Genomic DNA, 17362 nt, shown 5'->3' with positions numbered 1-17362 from the left:
CGAAAATGCTCTTTAGAAAAATCAGATTTTGAAAGTAGGTCGATCTATGTAATAAAATCTACATTATTCCACAAAGGAGTCAATAAGCTATAAAGGAAGTGAATTTTTTTTTTTTAAAGAGACAACACCAGGCAAGACTATACACCAAGTCTCGAGCCTCCCAAATAGCCATTTTTTGCAAAGTAGACTAAAGGGGTGGCAAGATCAGTAGGAGATTTGCCAACTGCCTGGTGCCGAGAAATTATCTTGTAAATTGCCTGAAGAGCACACTTTGGAGTTAAGCACATGGAGGCCATCTGGGACTTGAACTAGAGCAGTTCCAGTGAAGTAGTTGTCTAGGGAGGAGTTGAGAAGTTCTGGAGTGCTTGGTGAAGATTTTTATTTATTATAGTAAACAAAAAATACAGTAACACCCAGGAGACAACCCTATCATCCCCGATTATGCTTTTGAATAGTGCATATGTGTATTCTTCCAGAATTCTGCAAGAAAATTATGGTGAACAGTAGTTAATTCAGTAACATGTGCTTGTGGGTAATCTGTCTTCTTTGTGTTTCTGTGCATTTTTCAAATCTTTTATGATGAATATATATAGCTTTAACGATCAGAAAAAGCAAAAACTATATTAAGTAAGCATATGTGTGTTATTAACTTATGAGTAATTATGTTTAAATAGTGAAATTATGGGTAATATTTTGTTTCTACATATTTTAGTGTATGTTGAAAGATTGCCAATGCATTTTATTATATCTAATATTATGCATATTTTGCTGACTGTCCTTTCCCACATTCTTGATCCCCACTGAATCCCTATGTTTTTTTTTTTAAGATTTTATTTATTTTTTGACAGAGAGAGACACAGCGAGAGAGGGAACACAAGCAGGGGGAGTGGGAGAGAGAGAAGCAGGCTTCCTGCTGAGCAGGGAGCCCGATGCGGGGCTCGATCCCAGGACCCTGGGATCATGACCTGAGCCGAAGGCAGACGCTTAACGACTGAGCCACCCAGGCGCCCCCTGAATCCCTATTTTATTTGATTTTTCCCCCAACTTTACTGAGGTAAAATTGAAAAAATTGTAAGATATTTAAGTTTATCACATGATGATTTGATATAGGTAAACTGTGTGAAAGGTCAATCCCTGTTTTCTAATGTCACTGTTCTCATGCTTGTCATCTACAGGGAGCTAGACTGGGGACAATGCTTTCTGCAGGTGTGGCTGTCAAGGCAGGAGAAACAAGAGGCAGTGTCAGGAGGCAGCCTGGGCCTAACAGAGGTGCTTCCTTGTTTGAGGGGGGGAGAGAGGCCATCCTGAGGCTTTCGATGCTTCTGAGAAGGGTCCAGAAAGCCGAGGGCGTTCATTGCCGTGTCTGCAGAGCCTCTAATGGGCTGGGCACTTAGTAGGTGCTCAACAAGTACCCGTGGAGGTAGAAGGTGCATGAGAAAGGAGATTTAAAAGCCCAGATAGATGGTCTTCAGAGCACAGATGGAGGGGCTGGCCTGTAATGGGAGGAGTGGGGAGGTACACCTCCTTAGCTGTAACGCAAGTCAAGAAGGAGAGAGAGGGCGCAGATACGGGCGGGTCTATAGAGCCTGTGGTAGGAAGATCCTTCTCGAGTGAAGGGGCTGGTGGAGGCATCTGGCATCTGAAGAAAGGGAACAAGATTAGAAGTGGTCATTGCCCTAGGAAGAGGAGCCAAGCTGATGAGAGAAGAGAGGTGAGCGGGGAGGAGGACAGGGCGAGGACCCAGCAAGTTCCCCGGATGCCAGTGGTGGTGGTGGTGCGACCAGCTCTCAGCCCCTCCTTGCCTCGCCGTTGTCCTCCTACCCAACACCATTTCCACCTGTTTTCCTTGCCTGTCTTCCCTCCTTCCTTTATTGTCATGTAAAGAAGATCCAGCCAAAACCAAAGGGGAGAAAAAAGGAAGATTAATTTCAATTGGCGTGATTGGGAAAAGCTAACATTTGATCTGCCTTTTTAAAAACGAGTGGAATTTCAGTGGTGGAAGAGGGCATTTTCAGCCAAAGGCACACTCATGAGGGAGGTCAAGAGAGGACGTAAAAGTACAAATAATGATTATATGGCTGCTGTGTTTCCTTTAGGAGAGCTAAAAGGTCTGGGTCACAGGAGGGATCGAGGGCGGGTCCTGTGTCAGCACCATCATCCCACAGGACTTCGGCTCATTGACCCTGTTCCTTCTTGTGCTGCATGTTCCTTGCTGAATCTTGCCTATTTCATTGTTAACGTCTCTGTCTTATTTCTAAGTACTCCATACCCTGTGCGGCACATAGTACCCGTACCAGAAAGATTAACTACTAGTCGTAGTGCTGTGAATTACCAAACTCTCCCTTCTTGTGCAGCTTGGGGTTACAACCCTCGAGCCCCAGACAGATTAGGCTGCAAAGCAAATAGAAGCCAGATGGTTACCGGGGAGTCTGGACTTTAGTGTAAAGCCGAGGATTGTCGAGTAGGAACAAAATGTGGGCCCCTGGTAAATAGAGCAGCGTAAGGTAGGGTTTGGTTTTTTTTGTCTGTTTTTGTTTTTATATAGAAACACTAAAATTTCATTAAGTGGCATTGAGCCATCATTATACCATATACTTACGATGCGTAGAGATTTATTATACTTGATGAGGTGAAAGTCAATAGTTGGGTACATTTTTAAGTAGTTTCTTTCCGCAGGGACCCAAAGTTTCCAAATCTCTCTTCTGGCAGTCTTCAGTGTGTGGTTCAAAGACCCACGGGGGCCCTGAGGCTGGTAAGATCATCCTTTTCCCACTGGGTATTGGTGTGAGGCTGGGTTTTCTTTATGTGCTTCCACCAAAAGAACACAGTCCAATAGTTACAACACTGAAGATAGATAACGAGCAGCCGTTCATCTTTGATTAAGTCAGACATTAAAGCGATTTGCAAAAGTCTAAAACAATGCCACTGTGTTCACTAAATTTTTGGGAAAATTTAGTTATTTTTCCCAAAAAAAAGTGCTATTTGAGCAAGTAATGGGCTTATGGTGTTACTTTAAAATTAATGGTAACGCTTGGAAGGCAGCTGTCAGATGATGGAGTCTCTGGGGACAGAGGAGCTTCCCCGAGCCTCTGAAAGCTCACCACGTGCCTGCCTTGTCACCTGCTCTGTGACTAAGACTGAAGCTACATGTGTGACTCAAGCAAGGAGAACGAATGACAAGGCAGACATTTGAGAGTGCGAAGGTGCTGAAGCTGGATCTGGAGACTGGGGGCTTCTCCAGGGAGGATGGTTTTTATCATTTGCCGAGTTCGCCATTGCAGCCAGAGCAGGTATCCCAGGAAGAAGAAACACACGCGTCTGCTGGTCTAGAGGGATCTGTGACATGCTGACCAGTGGTAGGAAACGTGGTGGATATTGCAAGTTACCTCCTTTATTTAAGGTTCTGTGTATTCTCTTTCCCCTCCTGAAAGGACCCCTAAGAATCTTCCTCAAAGAGGTGTCAAGGGAAATAATCATTCCCCGGGGGCAAATACTGGGGAGGAAGCAAAACGTCAGTGGGCAGATGCGTTTCCCGGCTCATCGATTCCAAGACCAGCTCTATTTGAAAACGGGGATGGGTTCTTTGCTAAATATTCCCGTTGGGTGAAACAGAGATAAATTTAGCCGAGATGAAAACAGGTGACTTAACGAGACTAAAGGTGTCCGGAAATAAACAGGAAGAGCCTGAGGTTTTCCCATAGGAGCTGAAATCAACCACAGGGAAGTGGTCACATGTCTTCCCGCTCCTACCCACAGGGTTGGTACATAAAGGGCTCCCCCCGCAGAGGGCGGCACCAGACCTCCCTCACCTCCCGAGTCTCCCTCCTCGCTACTCCCTCCTGAGTCCTCTCCTGACACCATGGGCTGCTGTGGCTGTGGCGGTTGTGGTGGTTGCGGCGGTGGCTGCGGCGGTGGTTGCGGTGGTGGCTGCGGCGGCGGCTGCGGTGGCGGTTGCGGCGGCGGCTGCACCACCTGCAGGTGCTACCGGGTGGGCTGTTGCTCCGCCTGCTGCCCCTGCTGCTGCGGCTGCTGTGGGGGCTGCTGCAGTACCCCCGTGGTCTGCTGCTGCCGCCGCTCCTGTCGCTCCTGTGGCTCGTGTGGCTGCGGCTCGTGTGGCTACGGCTCGTGTGGCTGCGGCGGTGGGAAGGGCTGTTGCCAGCAGAAGTGCTGTTGCCAGCAGAAGAGCTGTTGCAAGAAGCAATGTTGCTGCTAGGCGGCCAGCAGCTCAGCCCCTGCCGGGAGCGGGCTGTGGGAGGCCACTCTGCCCTGCGGGTAAGACGGCTTCACCTCATCCACCTACGCCTCTCCCTGGGCCTCTCTGTCACCAGCTTCCCCCCTCATGCTTCCTGGGCCTCAGGCTTTATCCTTCTGAGATCTCCCTCTGCCCACACTTGGCACAAATTTGCCCCATTCGCACAGCGTGAAACAAAGATGCAACCAGAGAGCCGATGGGAAGGCAGCTGGGCAATGCCAAAGTTTACTGGGAATCCTAGGAGTTTATTTGTTCATAATGTTCTATCTTTTATAAATATCTAGGCCTGGCTTTTGGCCATTTGGGAGTTTTCTGCCTGTGTGCAGTCTTTTCTGTTGCTCTGTCTACATCTGCTTGTTTAAATTTCCTAATAAACTGACTTGATGCACGATGACATCTCTCCATTAGTCACATGTTCTATGAGTTTCTCCGTCAACTGCTTGGGCTCCTGCATAGTGAATCCAGCTCTGGTGCTCCTGCAGCCAAAAAAATGAGCCTCAAAGGAAGGGAGAAGGCTAGGGTAGCCCCGACCCTGCGGTGCTGGGTGGTTTCTGGGGAGACTGAGAAGCATTGGCCCTGGTGGGGAGCTTGAGCTCCGTGGAGGGTTCTGGGAGGCTCTTGTTCTTGCTAGCATCCTTGGCTGTGCCTCCGACAACTGTGTCTTTTCTCTCTGCTTCTGTGCAGATTTTGTGCAGCAAACTCTTGGGGCAGGCCCTTGGGGAGGGAAGACGTACCGCTGCCCAGGTGCCGAGTACATGGGATGATTCTCAACAACAGGAGGGGAGCCACACTATGACATCAGGGCCAACCCTTGTGGCCAGCCCAGCTCCAGCAGCAGGGCAGCCGAGGGGTCCTCTCCTTCGGCTTGCACACTGCTCCTGTGTCCATGAAGAAAAGAAAGGATGGGTGGTGAGTTCTCCTGGACTCCCCTCTACACACATGGCTACTTCTATAGCTCACTACAAGCCTTCGAGGTGAGTTGTATTAGACCCATTTCATTGCTGAAGTGACTGAGGTTGAGGCAGTTAAGAAATTCCCTGAAAGAAACACAGCTAAATAAATCCTGATTGAATCCCAGGTTTTCCTGACGCCAAACCCGACAGTCCTTTTCCTATACCAGACTGATTCTCCAAGTTTAGACCAGTTTCCTTGTTCATTTATTACCCCTCTTTTTGGTCTTCCCATGCTCATGCATACATGTGCTGTTATCTGTTCCTCACACTGCCAGGTGGTCCTTGAACGCTGCTTCCTGGGTGAGAGCTACGTTCCAGCAAGTTCCTTCTCAGCACTCGAAAGAATTTCTAGGCTGCACAAGGGCATATTCTCTGCTTATCCAGGTGACAGCTACTTAACTCATTACTAGTGGGATGTAACTGTCTACCAGTGCTTAATGTTGGAAGGAAGAGGGGTCTTCTAGTCTCCGGAAGTGGTCTTGAAGTTGGTGTATTTGTTCTGGGTTCCTTGACAAGTGCTGTGGGAGGTATCCATTTACCAAACTTACATAGGAGTTATGGGGCCGGGGCTGGAAGACTTTAGTTATTTTTTAAGTCCTATTTCTTGTGCCTCTTGAACCCACCTGGAGATGGCATGGGTTCAGCTTAAATCCCATCTTCCCCACTAAACCTCCTCCACTTCTAGGCTAGGAACTTATATCTCTCTGAGCTCCCATAATGCTTCATTGTTTTTTTAGTATCAGATAATGTATTCTGTATCTTACTATTGTTACTTATAAACAGATGATGCTAGATAGATAGATAGGGACTCTCTTAATAAAATTATATATATATATATAATTTTTATAATTATGTATGTAATTTTTAATACATCTATCTATAGAGGTAATTTTTTCTGTTCTGTCCCACTGATGTATCCATCTATTCAGGCTCCAGAATGACTGATGCTCACTGTGCCAGATGCTGGGGCCGGAAGATGCTAAGCAATGGCTCCTGGCCCTGGGGTGCTTACATTCTGATGAGGGAGACAAACAAGTAAATGAGAAATACTGTGTAATGTGATAAGTGCTGTGGCTGAGAGCCCTGAGGTATTAAGGAAATGCATGAAAATCTAACCCAGGTTTTTTTGGGGGTAGGGGGCGGTGCCAAGGTCATAGAAAGCTCATGGAGGAAGTGACACTTAGACCAAGTCAAGAAGGGTTAAGGCAACTGCTGGGAAGAGGGTGTGTCAGGGGACATGGCAGGGATGGGATCTACTTCAGGCAGAGGCAACTATGTGTGCAAAGGTCAGAGGTGAGAGGCAGCATGACCAGTGGGGACAGCCCGAGTGGGGTGTGGCTGCAGAGTTGAGGGTGGGGGTGTCACATGAGGAGATGGGGCCAGATAAGTGAGCAAAGTCCTCACGCAAGTGTGTGGACACTGTGTCCCATACTGTGAAAGATTCTTTGCTCATCTTTGTGGCCTTTCAGAATCTGGCACGTGATTCATGGTGGAGGCCTCCCTCTTGCCATGACTATAATTGAAAATCTGCTCCTTGGGAAATGGGACCTTAGGGACTCTGCATTCATGCTAACCACATGTATCTTCCCTCCTGCCACAGTCTTTAACAGGAAGGAGGTGGAGCCATGTTTGTGTTTGTGGACCATTTAAATACCTAGGCAATACTAAACTGTGTCAGAGGCTTGTAAAGTAAGAAGCAGGATTGGGACTAGGGGAGGCCGAGTCAAGCAAGTACAGCATCCAGCCCTGTCTTTTGGTAAAATTTTGATATTGTTTTCATCATGGACTTTTTGTACCAATTTTGATTTTTTAAAATATTGCATTAAAAAGATCTCAATGACTTGAAGTTTTTGGTGCCACCTTAAATTTTCACCCCAGGCGAGTGCTTCATTCACCCTACATTAGGTCTGGCCCTGGGAAGAAGTATTATGTGGATCCAAATATTCCCCGCTCACCCCACCACTGTTATTTCTATGCAGACATAAACATAGATTTTCTACATGGAATAATATTCATATTCAAATTGTTATTCTCAGACAGTGACTAGGCATCAGTGATCCCAAGGACTTGTAAATAAGTAGGAAAGCCATCCTAATATTAACAACAGTTTTTATCGAGTAGTTCCCAAGCTCTATTTTCGGTGTTTATATGTATTATCACATTTACATTCCACAATAACCCTCTGCTAGAGGTATTATTCTTTTCATCAGGAAACTGAGATAAAGAAGGATCCGGTCATACCCCTGGAAGTGGAGGGAGGAAGCGGGATGATCCCAGACTGCACACTCCACCTCCCCTCCTTCCTCCTGTCTACCTGTTCCCATCTGGTGTCCCATTCAAGACCCAGCTTGAGCTCTGCCTGCTTCATAAAGCTTTCCTATCTTCACTACATAATTGGAATTAATTAGCGCCTCCTTGGAACTCTTGCAAGTCTTAATACTCACTTGGAACTTAAACAACCCATACTTGGAGTCAACTCTTATTTTATTGGACTATTATTTAAATCTTTTTTCCCCTCAATTTACCCAATTATTTCTTCTCATATCTCTGATCAGTTGGAATTACTTAGAAGTACATTTCCTTGCAATACCCATGTGTGGCCTGGCATGTGAAATGGGTTCAACAAATATTTGTTAATGTGGTTTGCTTTGCTCAAGTGTTTATCATTCCAAATAGGACTCTAAGTAGGAAGTTAATTGATAGATGCACTGAATAGTATCCTCTATTTAGAACAGCCGCACCTGGTTATTTTTAACTGGCATGCTTATGCATTTGAACCATGCTTTAGGTAGGAATTTGTGTTACCAACTAATGGGTCACATATTTGAATGCTCTAAGGCTTCCAATGACCTGATTGTACAGGTTGGGAGTTGGGATTGTTGTCTATCCCAACGGGATGGAGCTGAGCTGACAGTCCCATATGGGGGTTAATCTGAATGCAGTCACCCTTTGAATGAGATCTGATCATTGTCCAATGTTATTTCTTCAAATCTCAGTAAAAATTCAAGTGAAGCAAAGAACCCATTAGATGGTATCTGTGTAGGAGTCTAGTTTGGTCTTTGGGTGATTTTAGGGATTCCCACACTCTTTTACAATGGAAGGCATTGTTAATTAATATTTAATTAGATTAATGTTATGGTTTAGGGTCTACAGGTGATCTTGGTGTGCTCTGAGTCCTTATTTCTTTAGTCTCTGACTGTCTTTTCCCAGTTTAACCAATCATTTCCATCATCTCTTTGGCTCTGTGAAGTATCCCTAAAAGACATCCTTTTGCCACATCCACTGACATCTGTTCTTTCCTCTAGGTTAGTGTGCAGAACATTTCTGTCATTTAAGAAGGAAAGAGGAACAGACTACTTTTTAAAAACTATAAGGGTTCTTGTGGCACCTGGATGGCTTAGTTGGTTAAACATCTGACTCCTGATTTTGGCTCAGGTCATGACCTCAGGGTCGTGAGATCGAGCCCCACGTCAGGCTCTGCACTGGGTGTGGAGCCTGCTTAGGATTCTCTCTCTCCCTCTCCCTCTGCCCCTCCTCCCAAAAGCCCCCTCTAAAAAAAAAAAAAAAAGAAGAAGAAGAAAAGAAAAGAAAAAAATGTAAGGGTTCTCCCATCCTTTCACTAACAAAAAATAAGGGAAACACAGTTAAATATTCAGATAAAAACAAATAATCCCATTTCCTTTATAGACAGTAAGTTACTTTAGCTGTTGCTAATCTGTTCCATGCCAGTTCAATTAAGAGTAGAGCCTCTGAATGATGATTTCAACTTCACCATGATTCTGTTAATATCTTATTCATTATTTGAATATCTGGTTTGAAGGACCTTGGAGAGCAAGGGGCACCAGTGAAGAATTTCTCTATACTTTTTCACTTTGACATTCCACAAATACACTTGTAGTACATGTAATATATGCAGAAATTTACATTTTGACCTAACTGTAGGAAAGACTGGTACAAAAACAGGGGGCAATAGCAAGTATGTAGGGAAAAGGGGTAAAGTTGACTAGGTTATTCAGCTAGAAAAAGTAGTTGGAAAGCCATATGGATAACCACAAATATTTATCAATTCTGCATCCATGATGTCATGTACACTTAGGCAGTGACTGTCCCATCTGAACTTCAACTTGACTGGTCTGGAGATTCTGATGTGTCTGGTTAGGTCTCCAGAAATGGTGAAGTGGGCCCACCAGGGGTGTCTTGGAATGAAGACTGAGGGGATTGTTAACGAAAACAAAAGAAAACAGAGTCATTTTAAGTGAGAAGAGTCAGGCAATGGTGTTCAGTTCTATGACGATGACCCAATTACTAGAGGTCTTTTGAGTGGTTCATGTCATGGACCAAGAGCAATTGGATGTCCCTATGGACTTGGGCCTGAGGCATGTGGAAGAAAAGGCAATGAGAAACATTCCCAGTGAGACATGGAGAGTCTGGGGCATGGTACCAGGTGGGGGAGGACATTCTTTCCGTGGCAGCTGAGACGTCAGGGCAGGATGATGTGATTGCAGATGTGGTGGGGAAGGTCGGCACTGGTAGCAACCACAGCACAGGGCAGTGGCTGGTGACAGTGTGGGCTCAGTCATGGTGTGGCTTTGGCTTAGGACCTGCAACCCTTAGGCAGTCCTCGCAACCAGTGGCAGCCACCATGTACCATCGTGGCTTTTCCTGCTTGCAAGACCTCAGAGCTGTATCACCGCCAGCCCTGGGGGACCGGCCAGGGGAGAAAGGGACACTCCACAGAGCTGCTGAGTGTGCTCCGTTCCTGAGCACACTGACACCTCGTGAGGACCCCCAGGATCATGGGTCTTGGGGCAGGAGGACTCTGAAGAGGCTGAGAAGACCTACATGGCACACCATGACCAGCAAAATTCAGTTAATCAGTTAATTGATTGACACATTCAACAATATTTACTGACCACTTACTAAGGGACTACGTAGCCGATGTAGTAAAACACTGTTTGTTACTGTTAATGTGATGGTATTTTCTCTAGTATGATGGGGTCCCTTGGGGATTGTTCTATGCCCTGCTTACCACTTGTTCCTTCCCTCTTTGCTCCCCCCTCTAGCCCACTGAGGTTATCCAGCCATCACTGTTGCAAAAGCCTTTTAACTGGTCCCTGCTTTTGGGGTCTCACCTTCCCAAGTCCTGGTTCTGTGGTCAGTCACCTTCCAGAAACATGAATCCCAGGTCCCACGGATGCCACACGCCCAGTGCTTCTGGAGCAGCTTTCCCTTGCTATCCGGCCGGAAGTAGAGCGTTCCTATGAACACTTTCATAAACCAAAGTGGCGTAAAGCTGAGGAAGCAATTACTGTTAATTTACATGGAAAAATTTTTGAGTGTTCCCAGACCTCTCAGGCTTTTCTGCAACCGTAGGACACAACTTGCTAACAGATGCACACAATCAATGGAGAGAAAGCACAGATGCTCACAGACACAGTTCGAAGCCCTGGCAGCCGGATGCAGGGATGCTGAGGGTGGTTCTAGGGGAAGGGGCTGCACGGGGCCTCTCTCACTGCTCAGGTACCTCGCGCGGCCTCTGGAGCAGCTCTATATTGCGGCTTTTATCATAACAGTGAAAAATCCTCTTCAGATTTCTTCCCATTAGCAAAAACAGGTACTAATATAGGTCTTTCTAAAAGCAAAGTAGCCTAACAGGAACTTTCAGAAAGCAGGGATACCTGTGCCCAAGGATTTCTACCCTTAACTCTACCTGTGTTCCCAGCCCTTCCCCTTGGTCCCAACCCGCAGGTGCCCGCTGCAGGCCTATGGGGGGTGCTGCCTGGATTGCCCCTCACCTGTTCTCATCTCCAGTCCTTACTGAGGCTCTTAGAGGGGAAGGAAGCCCTTCCTATGTAGATGGTTCCTGTCACAGTTTTCCCAAACCGCCTTCTCCCATATAAACTCAGAATCAACTTCTTTCTCATATCTCTAAGAAAGTCAGTTGATCAGGTTATTCTGGTTCTGGTGCCATGTACTGGAATTCTTTTTTTTTTTTTTTTTTGCATGCATTTCTCACCAGACTGAGAGCCTGTGGATTCGTCTCGTGATGCCCTCACAGTGTCCTCAGAGTTACCTCCTCGTAAGAAGGATAATTCAACAACTATTTATTAAATTGCATATGCTGCTCCCCACAAGTTGATATGATGGAAAATATTAATATGCTTTAAAGCAGAAGTTCATGAACCCTTTTAAGCAAGAACAGAGGAATCTTGAAGTTTAGAGAATTGGGAAGAAATGTGTATGAACTGAAGGCATGGAAGAAATGCTTGCTCATTGTTATTTCCCAGGATAGTTATTTAAACACTTTTGTTGTTCTGTCTTGACTCTGGCACAAGAAAGAAGAGCTACCAAAAATTCACAGGACATGAACACATTCCAACAAAAAAAGTATCAACCAGAAGTGAATCGGGTATTTTATACAGAGTTTTTCCTAGAACGGTGGTGACTGAAGCCAGGTAGGTGTGGGCATGATTTAGAGGTCTGTACGAACAAGCCAAAGCGCCAAACCACTCTATTATCTTTCTTTTTCTCTCTCTTTTTAAAAAGATTTCATTTATTTATTTGAGAGAGAGTGAGTGAGCGAGAGAGGGGGAGAGAGCATGAGCAAGGGGGGAGGAGCAGAGGGAGAGGGAGAAGCAGACTCCCCACTGAACAGGGAGCCTGATGCAGGCCTCGATCCCAGGACTCTGGGGTCATGACCTGAGCTGAAGGCAGGCACTTAACTGACTGAGCCACCCAGGTGTCCCTCCGTTATCTTTCTGCTCTGAAAAGTGGGACATAGTTGCATTCACAAAGAAGTAATCTTTAAGACATTTTTTTTTAATCCAACTATAACATACAGTGTTATATTAGTTGCAGGTGTATGGTATAGTGATTCAACAATCCCATACATTACCTAGTGCTCATACTGATGAGTGTACGCTTAACCCCCATCACCTGTTTCCCCATCCCCCCACTCACCTCCCCTCTGGTAACCATTAGTTTGTTCTCTGTATTTAAGAGTCTGTTTTTTTGTTTGTCTCTTTTTTTATTTGTTTGTTTGCTTTGTTTCTTCAATTCCACAGGTGAGTGAAATCGTATGGTATTTGTCTTTCTCTGACTGACTTATTTCACTTAAGCCTTATCCCCTCTAGATCCATCCATGTTGTTGCAAAAGATTTCATCCTTTTTTACGGCTGAGTAATGTTCTATTGTATGTGTATATACCACACCTTCTTTATCCAGTCTATTGATGGACACTTGGGCTACTTCATTGGCTATTATAAACAGTGCTGCGATAAACATAGGGGTGCACATATCTTTTTAAATTAATGTTTTTTATAACTACTTGTGTAAATACCGAGTAGTGGAATTACTGAATCATATGGCAATTCTATTTTTAATTTTTTAAGGAGTGTCCATATTGTTTTCACAGTGGCTGCATCAGCTTGCATTCCCATCAACAGTGCACGAGGATTCCTTTTTCTCCACATCCTTGTCAACACTTATTGTTTCTTGTGGTTTTGATTTTAGCCATTCTTCCAGGTATGAGGTGGTACCTCACTGTAGTTTTATTTGCATTTCTCTGATGATGAGTGATGTTGAGCATCTTTGCATGTGTCTGTTGGCCATCTGTATTTCTTCTTTGGAAAATCGTCTATTCATGTTCTCTGCCCATTTTCTAACTGGATTATTTGCTTTTTTGGGTATTGAGTTGTATAAATTCTTTATATATTTTGGATATTAAGCCCTTATTGGATACATCATTTGCAAATACCTTCTCGCATTCAGTAGGTTGTCTTTTTGTTTTGTTGATGATTTCTTTTGCTGTGCAAAAGATTTTATTTTACTCTAGTCCCAGTGGTTTAATTTTGCTTTTGTTTCCTTTGCCAAAAGAGAAATATCTGGAAAAATATTTCTATGGCTGATATCAAAGAGATTAGTGCCTATGTTTTTTTCTAGGACTTTTATGGTTTCAGGTCTGACATTTAGGTCTTTAATTCATTTTGAGTTTACTTTTGTGTATGGTATAGAAAGTGGTCCAATTTCATTCTTTTGCATGTAACTGTCCAGTTTTCCCAATACTATTTGTTGAAGATAATGTCTTTTTCAAATTGTATATTCTAGCCTCTTTTATTATAGACTAACTGGCCATAAAAGCATGGCTTTATTTCTGGATTCTCTATTCTGTTCTACTGATCTATGTGTTTGTTTTTGTGTCAGTACCATACTGTTTTGAAGTTTATCTTGAAATCTGGGATTGTGATACATGACGATTTGCTCTTTTTTTTCAAGATTGCTTTGGCTATTCAGAGTCTTTTGTGGTTCTGTAGAAATTTTAGGATTATTTGTTCTAGTTCTGTGAAAAATGCTGTTGGTATTTTGATAGGGATTGCATTGAATCTGTTGATTGCTTTGGGTAGTATGAACATTTTAACAATGTTGACTCTTCCAATTCATGAACATGGACTATCTTTCCATTTGCTTGTCATCTTCAGTTTCTTTCACCAAAGTTTTATAGTTTTCAGAGTACAGGTCTTCCTTGGTTAAATTTTAAGACTTCTTTAACAGTAACAATAAAGTAACAGGAAGAGAGCCCTATGTTAAAGACCTGGATTATAACATTATTCCAGACTCCTTCAACTCAGGGTCACGCAGGGGGCTGACAGGACACCTGGGCTTGCCTCATTTGTTCGCCACTTAGACTGTCCTAGGATGGCTGATAAGAGCACTTTCATATTCTACAACAGTCAGTAGAACCTGACCGGCAGACCGTACTGATTGCCTTCCCTATTTACCCTCAACAGGAAGGAGTGATCTGAATAAGAATGACTAATTAGAAGCAACCATTTCAAGTAAGCGTTCCACGGCGGACTGGTCCATGATCACTAGGGATTGAGCAATGTTGGAAATATGCCTTTAGGTTTGTCTTTCTTTTTCTTCTTTAAGATTTTATTTATTTGAGAGAGGGAGAAATCGCAAGAGCAAGAGTGGGGGGAAGGGGCAGAGGGAGAAGGAGAAGCAGACTCCCTGCTGAGCAGGGAGCCTGATGTGGGGCTCGTCGCATGACCCCAGGATCATGACCTGAGCCGAAGGCAGATGCTTAACTGACTGAGCCACCCAGGTGCCCTAGGTCTGTCTTTCTTTTTAAACAGGCTGATGATAGCAGAGGGCTCCTCGAGTTTGGCACATGGCTTGAGAATGTGCTCAGGATGCACTTCTATCTTCTGGCAGAACGCTAAGGGCACTCTGTAATAACCCCTGAAAGCGCTGGGTCCCTTCTCCTCTGAATCAGAGTCTCCTCCTACCTGATGTTACAGGATGAAGAAACACCCAAGGAACTCTGCCTTGGGACGATGAAACAATGTGACCCAGGATCACCTTTTCCTTTGATTCTCAAAATCTTCTCTTCTGCCTAAAGGGATGCTTCACCACTTAGTAAATGCTTATAAATGATGTAGGAATGAAAATATCTTGTCCTGGGCTGATACAACCAAGAAATGTATAAGTACCCAAGGGAAATTCTGACCCATTCAGATGTCTACCAAAAAACCTCCAACCCCGCCCCCCCAAAACAAACAAAAATGGAATTTCATAGTTACTTCCTGTCCTATTTTTAAAATGACCTTAAAAAGACAAGTAAAAGATAAATTTAGCAAAGTTTACAAGTCAGAAGGACCCATTGAGGAAGTGCACAAAAGGCCATGTGAGATTCAGCTGTGGATATTTGCATCAACAACAACAGGGAAGTGGCCTCGAATCCTGGGTCAGTGCTCTCCCCGCAGTGTTGGTACATAAGGGGCTCCCCCCGCAGACGGCGACACGAGACCTCCCTGGCCTCCCGAGTCTCCCTCCTCGCTACTCCCTCCTGAGTCCTCTCTCCTGACACCATGGGCTGCTGTGGCTGCGGTGGCGGCTGCGGTGGTTGCGGCGGTGGCGGCGGTGGCTGTGGCGGTGGCTGCGGCGGCGGCTGCGGCGGCGGCTGCACCACCTGCAGGTGCTACCGGGTGGGCTGTTGCTCGGCCTGCTGCCCCTGCTGCTGCGGCTGCTGTGGGGGCTGCTGCAGTACCCCCGTGGTCTGCTGCTGCCGCCGCTCCTGTCGCTCCTGTGGCTCGTGTGGCTGCGGCTCGTGTGGCTGCGGCGGTGGAAAGAGCTGTTGCCAGCAGAAGTGCTGTTGCCAGCAGAAGAGCTGTTGCAAGAAGCAGTGCTGCTACTAGGCAACCGGCCGGCCTCTGTCCCTGCACAGGAGCTACTGGGCTTTTCTTCCCCTCCATTCACCTGTCCTACCTGTTGTCCTCTGGTATTCTGAGACTTATCCCCTGTGGCTGATTTTGCTCCTGGATTTAGTTTCCTCTTTTATCTGCTTTGAGTATTCCCAGTTTTCCTAACTGAAAAGTTTCCAATCAAATAGGGAACAGCAAAAACAAGGACGTGAAAACTCCTAAAAAAGAGCTGACATCACGCACTCCATGGGACAGGGTCACTTTATTATTCCCTAGATGTATGTGATTATTTCCTTCCCGTGTGTATGCTTTTATATCTGCTCCTTTTTCATCTTGCATTCCTATTTGTCAAGAGCTCTTTTCTAAATTTTCTAGTAAAATAAAAACTTTTATCATTAAGTGTTTCTCTTTGCCTTTATTTTGATTTTATCGTATCCCACCTCCTGGAACATCTAATCTCACTTAAACATCCCTCGGAAGACGGGCAACGATAGCAGAGCAAGGCAAGGACCATGAGAATAGCTTTCTTGCCCCCACTGTCCATGCATTCCAGGTACCAACAGCAACGGGACGCTTAAAAGAATGATTTATCTACATTTTGAATTCTATTTTGAAATGACAGTTTCAGTTATAGAGAAACAAGTCTCCCTAATTCATAAAAAATCCTGTTTTATTCACAAAGAAACAATTCAAACAAATTTTCAGAAATATACCTGCTACCAAAATATGGACGGCTACATTTGCTTCAGGTTGCCATCTAATGGGGCCATTTACTCTTTGCGTCAAGGGCAGAGTTCTGCCCCTACTGTGCAGGCCCTTTCATTTTTTCCCCCTCTAAACTCAGCCAGCAGTGCACATTTAGACTTTTGGTATTATTAGTTTAGCTTTCTATCTCCCTAAATACAAAAAGTAATGCCATCAGGTTGTGCTAAGTGGGTCGGCATTGATGGACATGGGATTTATCTTCATTCTCTTCTGTCTATATTAATTTAACCTCAGTTGGGGTGTTGTTGAGGCTCAAGATTTCTTTTGACTTCATTTCAAATATTTTTTTTCCTTTTTTTAAAGGGGGGAGGGGCAGAGGGAGAGAATCTCAAGCAGACTCCATGCTGAACCTGGAGCCTGATATGGGGCTTGATCTCATGACCCTGAGATCATGACCTGAGTCATGTTGACTGAGTCAAAAGTCAGATGTTTAACTCACTGAGCCACCCAGGTGCCCCTCGGATCTTACTTAATAACTTAAACTGTGAAGTATGTTTCTAAATTTTATTTCCATTTTTTTTCAGACTCATGAGCTTAGAGGGGCTCTGAGTGGTCATCGAATGTGTGTCCTTTTGCCAGACTGTGGTAGTCTATTTTTGATACGAAAACAGTTTTATGAGCAAGATCTGTTTCCTTTACACCTAGAGGAAACCAGAGTTCAGTTAATCCCCCATAACCATCATTCACTTGGAGGATACAAATTGAAATACAAATGACATTTTATGATTCAGGTCATGAGGCGTACTTAGAAGGATTTAAATATTTCAGAAAAGTCGGCTTTCTGTTGACAAATGTTCTCTGAGAAATCCCTAGATATAAAGACAGGTCTAAAGTGCTGAAGCCAGTTCAAAGATGGAGTAGATCCTGCCTTAGAGTGTCTTTGGGTGGGGTGGGTTGTGTATAAAGAATTATAATCCAAGGCCAAGTGTGATGCTTGCTGCAGGTGTTTCCATCAGAGGTGGAGAGAGAGTTCTTGAAAAGATCCAGAGTGGCTTCACAGCACTGAAATCTCATGGCTTTCTTGTTCCCTGTGGACTCTTCCGTTTATGTTCTCTCTGACACTTTTGGTCTATTTTGGACCAGAGCCAGAGAGTGGCAGAGGTTATTGTCACTGCAATATGAAGGTCATCAATTGTTGTCCTTGCATTAACTTTCCTCATCTTTTGCCACAAGGCACACGTTTCTCAGAT

The 17362-nt window shown here is 44.7% G+C and overlaps 2 protein-coding genes across 4 annotated transcripts; both read left to right on the top strand.

The window, feature by feature from the left end:
• The first annotated feature begins 2336 nt into the window (after positions 1–2336).
• Positions 2337–15047, top strand: LOC112835267 (uncharacterized). 3 transcript variants are annotated; one of them, XM_073877676.1, is made up of 5 exons: positions 2337–3368; positions 3757–4272; positions 4937–5226; positions 11225–11660; positions 14340–15047. In XM_073877676.1, the coding sequence occupies exons 1-3, from the start codon at positions 3344–3346 to the stop codon at positions 5014–5016; spliced, it is 621 nt and encodes a 206-aa protein (XP_073733777.1). In that variant the 5' UTR covers positions 2337–3343; the 3' UTR covers positions 5017–5226; positions 11225–11660; positions 14340–15047. The 3 variants fall into 3 exon arrangements, with proteins under 3 accessions (XP_073733777.1, XP_073733774.1, XP_073733773.1); XM_073877673.1 differs by lacking the exons at positions 11225–11660; positions 14340–15047 and adding an exon at positions 5481–5999; XM_073877672.1 differs by lacking the exons at positions 11225–11660; positions 14340–15047 and having other exon boundaries at positions 3757–5016.
• Positions 15048–15074: 27 nt separating this feature from the next.
• Positions 15075–15401, top strand: LOC112836420 (small cysteine and glycine repeat-containing protein 6-like). The gene has a single exon (XM_025888111.1). It carries the CDS (start codon positions 15075–15077, stop codon positions 15399–15401), a length of 327 nt encoding a protein of 108 aa, XP_025743896.1.
• Positions 15402–17362: the final 1961 nt, after the last annotated feature.

This window comes from Callorhinus ursinus, unplaced genomic scaffold (genome assembly GCF_003265705.2).
Source record: "Callorhinus ursinus isolate GAN/ISIS: 27379988/994484 unplaced genomic scaffold, GSC_fseal_2.0 scaffold2, whole genome shotgun sequence".
NCBI classification, from domain to species: domain Eukaryota; kingdom Metazoa; phylum Chordata; class Mammalia; order Carnivora; family Otariidae; genus Callorhinus; species Callorhinus ursinus.
This window is presented reverse-complemented; position numbering and strand designations above follow the sequence as displayed.

Coding starts and splice junctions, on each gene's coding strand:
- LOC112835267 (XM_073877672.1), top strand. CDS start 3,344: ATGCTGACCAGTGGTAGGAAACGTG. Junction 3,369..3,756: donor GACCAGTGGTAGGAAACGTG/GTGGATATTGCA, acceptor TCCTACCCACAG/GGTTGGTACATAAAGGGCTC.
- LOC112836420 (XM_025888111.1), top strand. CDS start 15,075: ATGGGCTGCTGTGGCTGCGGTGGCGGCTGCGGTGGTTGCGGCGGTGGC.